Raw genomic sequence first — 16709 nt, forward strand, 5'->3', positions numbered from 1 at the left:
CACAACCCACACTTAATTATGAAATAAACAAACACGCGCACATAGCTATATACTCGTGCATTAACCAAACTTTACTTTCTTTCATATTTTCCTTTCAACACATAAAGCCAAAATGTAGTGTATACATATAGTTGAACTAAAGCATTTGGAAATTGTAAATCATCCATTCAAAACAGATAACAATTTATAATAATCTAATAATCTGTTGAAACTACTGGCCTAATTTTATTGTCTACAAAACATACTCGTGGTGTACCTCAGGGTTCAAATCTGGGGCCTGTTCTTTTCTCTTTTCATGTGCTTCCTATTGGTCACATAAGTAGTAGTCAGTATATGTTGTTTATTTATTTATGCCTTTACTTAACAGGACAGATTAAGTGTGAAAGGGGGAGCGAGACAGGGGGTGACATGTAGGAATGGGCTCTAGGCTGGAATCAGACCTGAGGCTGCTGCTGCAAAGACATTGCCTTAGTACATGGGATGCCCGCCCTACCCACTGAGCTACTTGGTGCCCATGTTGTTTAATTTTTAGCAGTCTATCAACCGCTTTAGTCTCAACTGTAATATATCAACAGCTTTTGATAGATTGCCATTACATTTTTTTGATATACCCATAATCCCCAGAAGATACATCTTTTGGTGATCCTCTGAATTTTCCTCTAGCACCACGAGAAGGTCAAATTCTTAAGTTATCCAGTGACAAAATCTCAACATCTACTACATGGACTGGCACAACCTGATTTACTTTATGCATATTTAATGAGCATTGTTGGAAAGAGCCTGAGATCTGAAATTTCCATTGCCACTGCTTCTCTGTAACTGTGCATAATGATAAATAACTTGACAATTTGGTATAGACATTCATAGTACTATATGATGCCTCATAATGACTTTGGTGATTTCATGGGTTTTTCTCTAGCGCCACTGTAGGGTAAACATTACTGTATGTCATTATGAAATGCCTCAAGAACTATTAGATGGATTGCTATGATATTTGGTACACAAATGAATTTTCGCAGGATGAATTGTTACCACCTTTGCGATTTCCTAACTTTTTATGTAGCACTATTATCAAACCCAAATTTAATTTGCCCAATATTTTAATTTTAGAACAAATACCTGCAAAACTAATGACACTCCCATCAGTCTGAGCTGTACCTTATGTTTAGCAATCATTACCTCCGCCAAGGAGGTTATGTTTTTCGCCGGTGTTGGTCTGTTTGTCTGCAAAATAACTCAAAAAGTTTGAACGGATTTTGATTAAATTTACAGGAAAGGTTGATAATGGGACAAGGAACAGATGATAAGATTTTGGTGGTGATCAGTTGAAGCGAAGTGGCACAGCAAATGTTACTATGCTAATACGCTTAAATCTACAGTTATTAAGTTTTATGACCATTTTTGGATAGTGCTTGGGACTTCGGTGGACTGTATCCAACATGGCAGCAGGGTCACAGATTTTCTCATTTTACAGCTAAACAGTACACTAAAATGTATCTGAAACATGTGAGGTGAGAAATAGGCAATGCATGACAGACTCTTGATTCATATTTGATCAGCGCTGCCTAGTTTGATTGTTTGACCGCAGTTCACAGAGTGATTGACAGCTGCGCTAAAGACTCCTCTACTCTGATTGGTTGTTTTCGTTCACATGCAGCAAGGCCATTATAAGGGTTACAAGGCAGCAGAGCAGGTAAAGCAATATGATTTTTTTGTCACAGATCATCTTTGTCATTTAGTTTATTTTCAATCAGTTTTATTTTGTAAAAGTTATCAATTCCGACTTTAACTAAAATGGTAAACATGGTAAACATTATACATGTTAAAGATCTGTCTATCAGTATTTTTATTGTGAGCATGTTGCCGTGCTGCAACTTTTTAAAACTCTCTATTAATGACTAAATCTCCTGGACAATATTATATTATTTCATCTCCTTTATCTGGTTTTACTTTCACCTGCATAATTTTTAGTGTCCTTTTGTCCATTCACTATGTTTGCTGTTTGTATGTTGCAATGAAAAGTGCTATACAAATAAAGTTATTATTAAAATATTTACTGATCTGTGACACATAGATTACAACTTCATTATTATCGAGCCAACAGGTTCACCGGGGTCGACCACTAATCTCAGCACAATTAAAATTTAGCTTGTGTAACTCATCACAACAATTAGTGCAGAACATTAATGAGAGGAGTGATGGAATTCACGTGGGGAGGGGGATAACAAATGACACGTGTGCATTTGTGTGAGGAGAAAGATTGAATAATTAAAAAGACGGTGGTTCTAACATGCTTACAGAGCTGTGCAGCTATTGAGCGAGAGAGACATGAGTGTGTCTGTAACCAAAGATAGTGAGGTCCCAACCTGGTAGAAGATGATAGGGTGAGACACCAAGGGGAGAGAGGGAGAGATAAGAATGTGTAGGAATTTGGAGATCTATGAAAAGGAGCCCCAAAGTGCCAGAAAGTATGACTGTTCACAATCTGACAGGTGAAGAAAAGTGAGGTCGGGACACGACAGAGCTAAAATGGAACGGAGTGATTGCTCTCCCCTATCCCTGTCAGTCTCTGCGCCTCACATTCCTCCTCTTCACCCTGTTTTCTTCTTTTCCTCTCTTGGCAATTTCTCGTTCCTCCACAGAAGCAGCCGTCTGCCAAAATGACTTCCCTCGTTCTTGAGGCGACAAGGCTCTCCTCGCCAGATCTGAGAGGACGGGAGGGGGAGGGGAGGGAATTGGCAGACAAAAGTGTACGGAGAAAGAGGAGAGAAAGCAAAAGTAAACAAGTGCAGATGGTCTAGGTGTTCTTACAGTACGTTGGTGGCTAAGGCGACGATTCATGTCACCTCTCGGGTGAGGTGAGGGATACAGTTCAAGGCTGCCGTCATGCTGTAATGGAAACATCACGTTTGGTGCGTCTCTCCTCCAGTCTTTTCTTCTCCTTCGCTTCCAGAGCCCAAAGCAGCGCCCTTTGAGACAAACTCCCTCTCCTCCTTCGACATCAGCGGTCCATCTGTCTCTCTCTCTTTCTCACACGCACATACACTCTCTCTCCCATGTGCACCTTCTGGATACAACACACAGTCACACAGAGTTTACATTACCTTCATCCAGCCTGCTGGGGGAAGAGACGAGGAAAATGATACACAAGAGTGGGTTTCTCTCGTATGATGAATATTTATAGAACAAAAGAAGAGAAAGGCAGATTGCTGGGACAGATTCACTCTGTTCCTGCAGGAGATTTCCCATCCTGGACTGAGAGAAAGAACTCATCATAAAACTGTCACAAAAATATCCAACATATCATGTCACATACGCTAGTGTTCCTCAAATCTTGAAGATCCAGTCGGTAGGATTTAGGGGAATATATTGGCAGAAATGGTATATAATATAATGTTTCTTTAGTGACCTGGAAATAGGAATTGTGTTTTCCTTACCTCAGAATGAGGCGTTTATATCTTCATGAGGAGTGGGTTGACCTTTGACCACCAAAATCTGATCAAACATTGCTGAATCCAAGTGAATGTTTGTGGCAAATATAAAGAAATGTCCTCAACGTGTTCTTGATATATCACACTCACAAAAAATGAGACCACCAAAATGTAATCAGTTCTTTGTTGAGTCAAAAGTCCCGTTTCCACCAAACATTTTCGATATAGTACCTTTGGAACCAAAAGTAACTCTTCAGACGTGGCACCTAGACCCTTGCGTTTCCACCGCAAACAGTACTCTTAAATGTGGGCGGGGTTGTTGTCACTCACTGCTCACATCCAGCACTCACTGTATTTCCTCATTACCGGTGACACAGATGGAAGTCTGCACCTTGTTTATCGTCCACAGAACGGAGTTACACGGCAACATTTTCAGAACCAAATAAAAACAGGCTGCAGTGAGTCTCTCTCTGTGGGATATTTAAAAATAGCAGGTTTGTGCTTTTAGTCCTTCTAAGGCAAGCTCAGGGGTTTAGTGTTGCCGTAGCCCACAGCAACAACGCTCCACTGCACTTTTTTTTTCTGTGAGTGAGGATTGGGATATATGCAGTTCACATAACCCGGTTGAAATTAACACTCTAAAATCCATTTATTACTGAAAGTGTATGCCATTTAAAAAAAGTAATGGTAATGGTCAATGGTCACAGAAATTTAAGGTGTGCTGATGGATTCACGTAGTCATCTCATGCATTGAGTAACATTACAGGTTGACGTTCCAACTTAAGGTTGCCGACAGTCGGCCTGGTGAATTAAATTAATTTCTTTCTCTGACGACAGCTGTTGTGAGAGGCAGTAAAACATCCTTTCATTTTATAGTTACAGTTAAAAAACTTGCCACAGTGTGCACAGTGGTTACATGAGCCTAAAATCCAGCCACAGCTCAGCCCTGAGCAGAGTGACCATCCACTTCTGACCAATCAACGGACTGCAGTGTTCACAGCTCCACCTTTTTGTACCAGATCTGTGTGCTAGGTACCCCAACAGTAGGGGTACCGAAAATGGGGACAGTACGGAATAGTTCCATTGGTACCATCCACAACTTTTCACAATGGAAACGCGGAAAAAAGCATAGTGAACTGAACCGTAGCGTACAGGACTGTTTGGTGGAAACGGGGCTAAATTGAGTGTTTGTGCCAAATTTGGAGAAATTCCCACAAGGCGTTCTTGAGGTATCACTTTCGTGAGAATGTGACAGACCGACAGACTGATGGATGGACGGACAGACAACCTGAAAACATAATGCCTCCAGCCATGGCTATCGCCAGCATGGAGCCATAAAAAAGTAAACTGAACCTAAAAAATTAAGCTACTTTTTCAAGTGTTTGAGTGATCCCACTCACAGAGCTTAGTTTCAAGACAACAGTTGAGCACCCTGGAAATAACAACTGCAAACAAAAAAGAAGCACCCATTCCAAAATGAAATGAACACTGCTTATAAGGGAAATAACTTTATTATTCAGAGTTGTGCGTATACATGCAGTGCATTGTTGTTGTCTAAAACTCAGGATAAAAGCCACAAGACACAAGTCTCTGCAGCAGTGGAGAAGATCCTCTCACATTGAGTCCAAGATATCAGGGCTGAGAGCAGATGGTAAACTGAGGAGCAGCTCCTTCACTGTGACGTGACTACAGATGAATTCAAATGTACACACAATACACTTTTGAAATGTATGGTTACATACAGACCAACCTTTTTTTTATACACTTGAGCACACACACAGGCATGCAGGCCTCCACTGTCAGATCCATGTGACATGAATGTGGGAGCAGGAACACAGGGCCAGGAGAGGATGACAGGGCAGACTGGTTCATCTGCAAAATATTGCCAGTCCAATTCATCCAAGTGCTCTTAGGTTGTAGTCTATTAATAAGAGTCTGCAGTTTACTTCTGGGCTAACAGTCAAGCCAGGACATTTTGTACAAGTGCTACATGTTTTCAGTAGGCTGCCACTGCTGCTGTGCGTATTTCTTTATAAGGACATTTGCATTCCTGAATTTCAATAAGGCTCCACTGATCAACGAACCCTGAAAGCCTGCTAAAACAAACTTAAGTTGATATTTGAGGTAATATCTAGCTGGTCTTGCGCAAAAGAATAGGCTGGATTAGGGACTGTTACGCCCGGGCCACACTGCCAACCTCTCCCTGTGTGTGACAGCTACCTTGCTGTACTGCTGGGGCTCACACAGAACAAGAAGTTTGCCTTTAAAAATGGCCAATAGTAGTTTACAATGAAAACCCTGTGTTAACAAATGAAAGGATTATGTCAACAGAAATGCTAGAGGGCCTTAATGTGAAACCAAAACAAGAGGTGTTATGTTAGAAATGAATATTTATGCTTTTTTATCCTACTGATTAAGACACAGAAACTGTAGTGAGAGGTGTAATGTTGCTGGTATAATGTCAGTGTGACTATCAACAGATCATTTTCACTGTCTATTTTTGCTGCAATCTGTGGATGAGCCGCAGCTGTGGTGCAGCAGAGCTACACCTGAGCCACTGGGCTCACGGGGGCAGTCGGCCCAGGCGTTATATGGCAAAGTCAGACTTGCTAGCGAGAGCCACTGAAGCATACATTTATATTTGGTAAGAATGTTTATGCTGGCATAGTTAAGGTTACAATACAGTTTTTTATAGTCTGAATAGCGACTCTGCTAGGTTATGTAGTTTACCATAATTTTTCTATAAAGTGCTAGAATATAGCTATCCATTATTTACGACAGGTAACAGAGCCATAATGCAGCGTCCAGTGTGCCTGGCTAAAAAAAAAGTTTGGAATATTGTGTTTAGAAGATACTTTGAGGTCTGTGTAGGTTTTGACTGCAACAAGATTTTTAGGCAGTGGTATGGCATATATGTGTGAGTAGGCGTAATACTGGAATATCAAGTCGGTAGTGGACTGAGCGAGATGTAAATTGGATGAAAATTGCCTGCTGTGACGTAGGTTAAACTCAAATTAACCCTTAGTCACATTTTCCCTGCGTCTTGTGAGTACACTGGGTCTTCGAATATAGGTTGAACTTAGTTGGGGCACAAGTCGGAACTGAGATAATCTCTATAAACTGATATCTGCCTTTGTATGTAGAATCTGTGTGCAACGGTACAAAAGTTTGGTACCAGAAGAATTCCGGTTTCAGTTTGAAGTCCAAGTAGTATTGAACTATCATGTTTGAGCGGCAGGTAAGCAGTTGGTGTTGAGAGGCGAAATGCGTTGTCCGAAATGCAATCTCTGAACCCATCGGCTATCGTCCAATGACAAGCTAGCTTAGGATCAACTTTTTTTTTTTTGTATCGGAATTCACATGCAGATATCAGTTAATATTGACTAGCCAAAATGACGGGCACACAGAAGAGGAAGTCTTAGATCTCATATATCTGTTGTTTCACCAGATTTCCTTGAAATACTGTCCTCATGCCCTCAGAAACTTATTGTCATTGGACCAATAGCTGATAGGTTTTGACAATGGAACCAAAATACCTTGCAGACAAAGTCACCTAGGAGCTTGGAGCATGGTAAAGTAGCCACTAAACTAGCCAAAAACAGCAGAGATAAGCTAGGCTCGGGCTGCAGATCAGAAAAGTGCAGTCTATGAAGGTAACAGCCCTCCTTTTAAAATCTCAGTCACTTTGTTTTTCAGTCGCCATTCTGCCCCAATCTACATGGTTCCATCCAGCAGTAGCTTGCGAAGCTCCTGGGGGTCAGTGACGGGAAGAGTACAGGTAAAGTCCTGGCAGACGTAGGCTGTGGCGACACCACCCTGCTGGGACATGGAAGAGAGGGCTGGCAGACGCTGGCACAGGAAACTGTCTGCAGTGCCGTCAATGAGCATCAAAACCTGCCAAAAAGAGAAGGAGGGGTAAAGGAGGAAGAAAAATGGTGTCAGTTTAATATGCCAAAAAATTTCCTTTTTTCCCTTCTTCACCATTACTTGCACTGCGGAGCCCCAGAACAGCTAGAAGGCGGTAAAGCAATAGTCTGCCCATAACAATACACGTGTATAAAGTTCTCATGTTTCTAGGCTCTCTGTGGTCCAAGAATTATTTTCTACACAACTATTTTCACTGAACATTTGCTCAATGGCTACAACAAAATCCTTAATGGATGGACCTCAGGAATGGATGCAAAAGACCAAGGCAAAGCTACACAGAAATGGAATTTTTTTAAGATGTTTGATAACCTTTTTGCTGTCTTTTGTTCGGCCTCCATTGTGTTTGCACGGCCATGCTTTCAATTCTAGGGTGCTCCACTCTGCTTAAAGCTATTGGATAGAAAACCTTTTCTGGGATCATAGAAAGCACTGGGAGCACTATACAAAGTTAATATTGTCTTTGGGTTAACTGGAGTTCTCAACATAAATATAGAAAAATATAAGGGATTCGGCTACATAAATCATGATTACAGTAAGTTAAGGAAATAAAATCAAGGGTTTGCCACCTTTCCTTAACCACTAATTGATCTTTTTCACTTTTGCATTAATCACATTAGTTAGTAATAGTTTTATTTTCAACACACATCAACAAAATGTCAATGATATCACAAGTCCAGTCCTTTATGAAAACAAGACAGAATCTTAAGAATGAAGATAAAGTTGTGAAGATAAAAGCATTGTATCTGTGATCTTCTGATTAGCATTAGATAACTAATATTGTTAGCATTAGCTTGCTGACTAAAATGCTTCAGCTGCTGTTGCAAGAGTTTATACAGTGATGCTACAGCAGCCTCCTGTATGGCACATGGATTAAAGATTGAAGTACCATTATGTGCACTGGCTGATGTGGTTTAATTCTATGAGAAAGTTAGCTGCAGCTAGGTAGCTCACCAAAAATGCTAGTGCTCCATGTGTTGAGCCCCTAGTGTTTCCAGTCAAGCACAGTAGGCACACAATCCTCTCAATTGCTCCACTGATGTTGCACACAAACACAAGAAAGCACACACAACCAGTTCCACCCTGGGCAAATCCCAGCCCCACACTTTCCTTATTATCCCAATACAACTAGGAACAATTTGTGGAGCATTCATTTTTCAGTGGAGCATCTCAGCGAGGGATGACTCCCAGTTGTGACAGTGATCACTTTTCATTTATCATTAAAGCTGGTGTGCGGAACGTTTGTCTTCCCCCTCTGGCAGGGACAGTATTTACAGAAACACTGTGGATTCATGTGCTTATGTGTACACCTGTTGATTGCTTTTTTTTTTTAATTTAACTTAAAACCTCCCTCTAAACACTGAGATTCTTTTTTTATCTGGAGCATCCTCTCCAGAAACTTTTTATGGGCACTTGGGTTTTTCTGTGATAGCGTCCATATGGTCTATCCACCCTTCCTGCTCCCTTTAGCTCTGGCTGGTTGGTGTAAAATGCATTATTTTCAGTGTGATAGCCCAAGACAGTTGCCACAGACACCACAACTCTGGCATAATGCGAAATACAGAGAGCTTTCCCTGGTGGCAATGGGCTTAATCAGCATTGTGTGAACTCATTTGGCAAAGGATTAATTGTAATGGACATTCATTTATATGTAAAATTCCCGCACTCAAGCTTTAATACAGCTGTGTCATGTCTCACACAAATACACATAAGCATTCAAACAAACTGAAATAACCCTCCTAAAAATAACATACAATCTTGGGTCAGTAGCTGCCATCGTCTCATGCCCACAATCGAAGAAAGACAATAGAGTGTGTGGATGGATATGTGGCTCACGTGTCCTGCCTGTAGCAGAAGTGGTTCCCAAATAGACCTCAACTCCACCGCTACCCCAGTGCTGCCCTTCCACACCCACAACAAATCATTCAAATATGTGAAATTATTGACAAGTGTGTGAATGTGGCTCAAGGTGACAAAACGGAGGATGACAGAAATTCCCTGTTTTTGTATCTGCTTGTGTGTGTGTGTGTGTGTGTGTGTGTGTGTGTGTGTGTGTGTGTTGGTGCTCTTGGACAGGCAGCAGAGTGAAGTTAAAGAGGGCTGCCCTGTCCGTCCCTAAGGCAGCTTTCTGTCAAACACGTGTCATTTCCTCCTGGCCCGGCAACACCTCTAGTTCACAACGGAGTGAGAAATGACAACATAAACAACAAGCAGAGGCAGAAGAGATAAAAGGAGGGAGAGGAGGAAACAAAGAGACAGAATGAGGAGAGAGGTCCGGTGATACATCTCATCTCAGGTGAATTCTGCCAGAGAGGACTGACATGTATCTCAGATGGTAGACTGAGGGTCACTGATGGCTGCGGGTTTGATTGATCATCAAAGCTAGACATGGTGCAGGAAATGTCCATCATTTCAATACACCTAGCTGTAAAACACTTCTATAGCTATATGCCAGCTACTGTATTGACTCTGTGATGGCTATGCTTGCCTATAGCTAAGGGCAGGTCCATTGGTGTTTCTTTCGGCAAACAACAGAAGACAAGCAAATTTAACAAAAACTGGTACAGTCTAATATTTTTTTGTAAGATGACCTTATGTAAGATGAATAACAGAGGATAACTTCCATGTTACGGCTGGTCATTTTGCTTTTGTCGAATGCTTAATCAGCATTAGAATCTTGTTCCCTTAATCAATCAAGTACTTGAATTTAATCACTTTTTTCCCCATTACAGACTGTATTCTGTCAGAAGAGTCTTTGAAAAACATGTTTTTTATTGACGGTTTCAAAGTCAAAAATCTATTTACAGCTCAATTTTTATATCAACATAGACGAGAAGTCATCAAGGTTTCCCAGAATCATGCATAATTGGAACATTTTAACAGCAACTGAGCAAATTACTGATGATGACTACATCAAAAGCTCAAGAATAATAAGCTCAATAAGCTCAAGAGTAAGTGGACACTGAGTAAAACTTGTTTTAACTGCTGCTGGTCAGTCCACACTGAAATATTTTAACAACTATTGGATAGATTGCTGTGAAATTTGGTACAGACATTTATGGTTCCCAGATGATGTGTCCTAATGACTTTAGCATTCCTCTGACATTACAATGATTGTCAAATCAGCCTCAGCTGTAGGGCCTGCAACTACCATGGCTGTAGACCCTTACACTGTGTCTACACTGGAGGTGTAGCATGAGCAGCACACTAGCAGAGAAGCTTCAGTCTTGTGTCTGGCTACAAACGATGCATTGTGGCAAAAATTAGGAGCAGGTCATCTACACTGAACAAAAATATAAACGTAACACTTTTGTTTTTGCTCCCATTTTTCATGAGCTGAACTCAAAGATCTAAAACATTGTCTATATACACAAAAGACCATTTCTCACAAATATTGTTCACAAATCTGTCTAAATCTGTGTTAGTGAGCACTTCTCCTTTGCCGAGATAATCCATCCCACCTCACAGGTGTGGCATATCAAGATGCTGATTAGACAGCATGATTATTGCACAGGTGTGCCCGACGGCCAACCAACGGCTTGGTGTGTCATGGCCTTAAGACGCACTTATGTTAGCTGACCATGTGACTTTACGGTTACCAGGTTGGTCCCCATAATCCGTAGCCCACTCCATTCAGTGTGACTGCACTGCACTAATTCAACCGAGCCATGTACCCAGGTGGCTAAAAGGGACTCGAGCATCAGGTACTCCTAATGCTGTCAGCTCCTGCCTTTACCTTTAATCTAGCCTTGGCCATTAGACTACACTGGCCATTAGACCAGACACTCCTCCTCTGTCCCCTGTTGGACTGCCAGCAGCATTCACCCACACCATCATGCAGAACTGTTTCCTCTCCATCCTGCCTCAATGAGACCTCATGCTCCCATTCAACGGCTGCCTCAATGTGCTCCCAGTGCTCCACTCAGCCATTTAGATGCTCATTTGCGCTGGTAGCCATCTGCACTTCTAACGCCAAGAAACTATCAATGGGCTGCGCTTGCTGTCTCATGCCATTGAGGATCGTCTCCGTAGCGGTGAGGTATGTCTGTTCCCACTGCTAAATGTGATGCCTGGTAAATAAAAATCCTCCTGAGGGGATGATGAAGCGATGCTGCCCTATCTTATCTTATTCTCTACGGTGATGCTGGAACACCTGTCAGACACAACTCAGAGCATAAATAACCTGAAACGCAGGAAACTATGGATTCACACAGATCGCTGTAGAGGGGGGAAACATTTTAAAAGCTTAACCACACACACGCACAGGGGAAGACTGGTGAAGAGTGTGATGAAATTTGGTCATAGCGGTGTGACTGTTGCTATGGAGACAGGAGGAGGATTTCCCTGCCAAGCCAAACCTTTTCCCCTCTGTCCCGACTCTTCTTTCTGCTTGTCAGCTTCATGCGGTCCCTCTATGGGCCCAGACCACATCCAGCCGCTCGCCCTCAACTGAAAGGTCATGCTGTAGTCTGACTGTGTCACAACAACACTATCCGCACACAGCCCTGGGGACTGGACACGACAAGTGTGTGTGTAAGAGTGATGGAGAAAGAGAGCAACACAGAGTGACAGGGAGACTGATTATGTGTGAACGTATATACGAGGCTTGTGAATGTGATGAAGCGACTGCAAAGTGTGTGGTCGTGTATTCTGTGTACGGCAAAATTTGTGTGTGCACGAGTGTGTGTGTGTGTGTGTGTGTGTGTGTGTGTGTGTGTGTGTGTGTGTGAAGCTGTAGCAGACAGCACAGTTGGCTACACATGAGAGCGCAGTCAAACTCCCACAGGGTTAATCTCTTCATACACTGGGCAACCCTCAAACAAACACACATCAACACACACACAACTCCCACCCGTTAAATGTCCCTACACTGACAGCTCCCTCCTACTCTTTCTCTCTTGCGCTGCCAAAGCAGTTGAGCTCAGACGCTTTCAAAGAACACAGTGTACCTGTGCCGGAAGTAACACAAAAACACACAAAAATCTTCAGGAGCCATTTTAATGTTTTCTCTCTCCTCGGTTTCTCACCCAGCGAGTGCGCACAAGACTCACAGGCCGAGGTAAAGCAAAGGAAACACAAAGAGCAGACCAAACACACACTCTTCAGAGCCGCTGACATACCTGAGGAAGAGTGATGACAGTGGCTTTGAATAGTGCCGTGTGCACCCAAGCGTGAGGCGATTTACTTCCTCCATCCCTCTCATTCTGCTCTGTCTCACACACACACACACACACACACACACACATGAAGGGACCTGCTCAGTCATCATAACAACCTGGCATCTGGACCGCCGCCCCAGGACAGAAACGGACACACACATTCACACTCTAACACAAAATTTGGGCGACGCGGGGAGGCGGTGCGGCAGGGCCACATGCGGCACACACATTGTCAGTCATCCGTTAACACTAACTTCACCATCAGATCCATTTACTTGACTGAATATTCATCGGAAAAGAGAGGCCAGGGAGGAGGGTGAGGTGAGAGCACTGGAGGAAAATAAATAGCCAGGAGAAATTTGAAATGAAGGAAGAAGGCAAAGACACCAAATAAATCAAGACGTGGAGATGGACTTACAAGGAGGCATCTGATAAAGCTGAAACTGCCCTGTTATTAGAGATCAAATATCCGCTCGTTCGGGTACACTTTTCATCTCAGTATTTATTGTCCAGTTCAGTTCATTTAGTTTGCTTGCTCCTCACAGCTATGGATGTGTTTTTATATCTAAGAGCATTATTATTTTGTGTGTGTTGATTAACTGATCTCTCTTTTCTTTCCCCTCTTTATGAATTAGGGTTCCACTGACTCTGAGGGAGCTCTAGCATCCAGACTAATGTGGACAGCATGGGTTCAAGCCTGGCACTCAACACAAACTCACATTAATATGGCTTCTTCTAAATATACAAATTAAGGATAACTCCAAATGAAAGAGTGGAACATCATAATAAATACAAGTGGTTCCATACAGGGCACAAGGGCTCACTCAACGGTTTGAAAATTATGTGAGTCATACTCTGGCATCTGCAGTCACCAGATCTCAACCCAGTTGAACACCTGAAATGCTACAGGGCTTTTACACTAAAAGCACCAGTTAGAAACCGCCAGAGACCAGTGGCAACCCAAGAAATTTTTCATAGGGGCGACAAGATGGGGCTACTGATAACCTTGGGGTGGCACACCAAAACCAAAAGCAATAACTACATATCTGGAAATGTATTATGCTGTTGATGTATATAGGCTACGTTAAAAACTATGTCAATATAAGAGTTAAAGAATCACATAGTGATATACACTGAACAAAAATTTAAATGCAACGCTTTTGTCTTTGCTCCCATTTTTCACAGATTTAAGTTAAAACAGCTGTGACTTTTTTCATGCGCCCAAGATATATATTTCTGTGTGCCTTGAAAAATGGGAGCAAAAACAAAAGTGCTGTGTTTCTGTTCAGAATATACTTTGGTTACTTATTTTATAGATCATATTACTAATTATCAGACATTCTGACTTCCACAACAATCCTGTTTTAATGTTTTGTATCTGTATATGTTATGTGGTTTATTGTTCTTCAAATAGGCTGTCCTTTTCATTAAAACGCAAACAAACCAAATATACAACTTCAATTTGAAGGAGTACCTTGATTGTAAGAACAAAACATTTATTTGGAACAAGGCTTCTCAAGTTTAGCTGAGGCCATGCCAGTATTTACTTCGCCAAAATTGAGCCTGACTTTGGAGCATTGTTTTGCCCCCTTCCCGACAAGATATATTGACACGTTTGGTTCCAATGGATACCTTGGGTTGTCTAGTTTCACAAGGAACCTCGACCTTTGATATATCTTAAAAAGCAAGTGCCACAGCCTCTCAAAGATGGCAATGTTGGCCTCCAAATATTTCAGCCAGTGAAGGGGCCAACAACTAGCCTGGATATCCAGACCCAAATCTAGAAAGATTTAGGGTCTGGCTATGAGTAATGAAAATGGCCCAACTCCAGGGGCGGCACCAAGCATGCATTTGAAAATATCACTGCACACAATTGGATAACACTACGACCAATCAGAACAATAGATTAGACTCTTGCCGTATCCGGTCGGCAAAACAGCAGAAACGTCCTTCTTGCAAAGGAAAGATTCGAGCGCCGTCTTCTGTTCCTCTTTTAGAGAAAAAGCCAAGTCTAACTCGTTCATTGTAGCGGCCAAAGCCGTTTCAAACAACTGGAGTTCATCCGTAGTCATCTTGCAATGTTTACTGACTGATTCTGGACTTTGCCGTTGCAGCGCTGTCATCATCTGTTTTGCTCGCCTCTGGCCCACCTATATCAGATACACTGATGTGATTGGTGCAGCTCGGCTCCAACGGCATGGGTAATGAGCATCATTACCGATTGCCAGAATGACTCGCTGAGCAAATTTAAATTGTACTCTTGCGAGAACTCTGGATTTCCAGGGTAGCCAACAACTGGATCAGGGTGGCTATGGCCCCTCCTGGCTCCCCATGGGGCAAGGAGGTTAAAAATCACATCATCATACCACTGGGGTACAACACATGCACAGTAAAATCTGCTCTGCAGTTGTCAGAAGGCTCAATAGCTGGTGCATTATGATAGAACATGGGGATGATGAAGGTGTCCACAGTAGGTCTTGGGTTTGAATATATTTTATTTGAAGAATTCAGTATGGGAGGGTATTACAGTTCTGCAATCACTGAAAAGGTCCTTAATAAAAGACAAAAAAACAACTCCTCTCTATATGAAAGCATTCTATAGTTTATCAGCTGCCATCCCTTCGGTGTACCTAAGAAGTTCTCTAAAGCCGAGGGCACCCAAAGAGCACCTGTGCCAACACTATGCCTTTCTAGCGCTATGTGCTGTACCCCTTCAACACTGCACCTCCAGTTACATTGCACAGGTGTAGTAACCCATAGCTCCCATGGGGTTAGAGTGCATGTACCAGCCGTCATTTCATAGCCTTGCCTTGGGGGCGCTACTGCCAGAGACAGGCCATTATTTCCGATGGAACGTGCAGCTGTGCTCTCTCGGGCAGCTGCATGAGCCATAGGTGTGAAGACTACGCTGATTTTTCATAAGGTTTAGAGCCAAAGTTGAATAAACTCAAAATTTGACCCCAAATACGCTCCAAATTCAAAATTTGACAGAATTTAATGCAGGTGCTCCCATAGAGTGAAACATCACTGCACACATGCTCTCAGACACAAATATTAAATAAATCCTATGAGTCCAACCCATTTTCATTCATTCATCTTGTTACCAGACTCAGATTGATGCCAATGATATTGTGAATGCAATCATTACTGTCTATTATCCATACTTGTCATTTCTACCTCCATGCACAATTGAGGAACACGCTGCTATGTTTTCGGTGTTACTATTTTGCCTTTTGTCTCACACCGTCTGTGATATTCTGTCTTGCACTGAGAGAAACACAAATTGCTATTGTTGTTGGACATAAAAAAGTCAAACAGTTACAATTTTAAATGTCAAACTCCCTTCTTTTATTCAATTTCAATCACAGAAACACTTTCATTGAGACCTAAAAAAATGAATGAATACACACACACACACACAAAGGTTCACTTGTGTGTCTTCCGACATGAACGAGAGTTGAGTGGGCGAGCGTGTTCCGGCGGTGTGCTCTGTCCTTTGTCACGCTGAGCATCAGTTTTCAGCTGCTGACAGAGTCTACAGGACGCTCTCCACTAAATCACCAGCTTCTGCGCTGGGATGTGAGGACGCCTCAGTGTCTGAGCAGAATTAACGGCCCCTCTCCTCCATCAGGTCCTGACACTTATGACATACTCCATCAGCTTATGTTGCATTTAAGATGAAAGGGAATTCTCATATGCCACAGTCATAAAAGTCATGTCAAGTTAAGAATGAGATCAAATCTAACATACAAGTGTTATAAGACAGAAGGATTAAGCTAAGATTTTAAGTAAATGTCATGTCTTCTTGCACTACAGTGGCACAGAGGAAAACACCTACACCTGTTTTTATGGATACATCTTCTGATGCACTGTCCTCAAAGAAAATTGATGCGACAGGACACCATCACCCCACCAACCCAACCAAAAGTAGACCAATCCCTGTTTATTGCGCAGTCAGAACTTATGGGAGTTTGGACTGTTTGACTTCCCACACTGATTAAGTCCTATAGCTACACCTTGTTGAGAAAGCAACAACTACCTTGTCAGCAAATCTTTATTCTCACTGATGTTTTGCAGATCTATACACGCTCTGTGAGTCAATGTGTGCCTCACAGTGTCTTTGACTGCCATAATGGGCCAAAAGAAGGTTTAACTAAGTGCGAAAGTTCTTTCAACTGATTAATTCCTGAAGAAA

At 42.2% G+C, this 16709-nt stretch overlaps 1 protein-coding gene across 1 annotated transcript in view; it reads right to left on the reverse strand.

Moving 5' to 3' along the window:
* Positions 1-4925: 4925 nt before the first annotated feature.
* spata20 (spermatogenesis associated 20) overlaps positions 4926-16709 on the reverse strand; it is a 75465-nt gene continuing 63681 nt past the window's right edge. The window contains exon 16 of the mRNA XM_033611654.2: positions 4926-7325. Within this exon, the coding sequence (XP_033467545.2) occupies positions 7146-7325 (180 nt within the window). The 3' untranslated portion in view covers positions 4926-7145. The remainder of the gene's footprint in view (positions 7326-16709) is intronic.

Source organism: Epinephelus lanceolatus, chromosome 21, assembly GCF_041903045.1.
Source record: "Epinephelus lanceolatus isolate andai-2023 chromosome 21, ASM4190304v1, whole genome shotgun sequence".
Lineage (NCBI taxonomy): Eukaryota > Metazoa > Chordata > Actinopteri > Perciformes > Serranidae > Epinephelus > Epinephelus lanceolatus.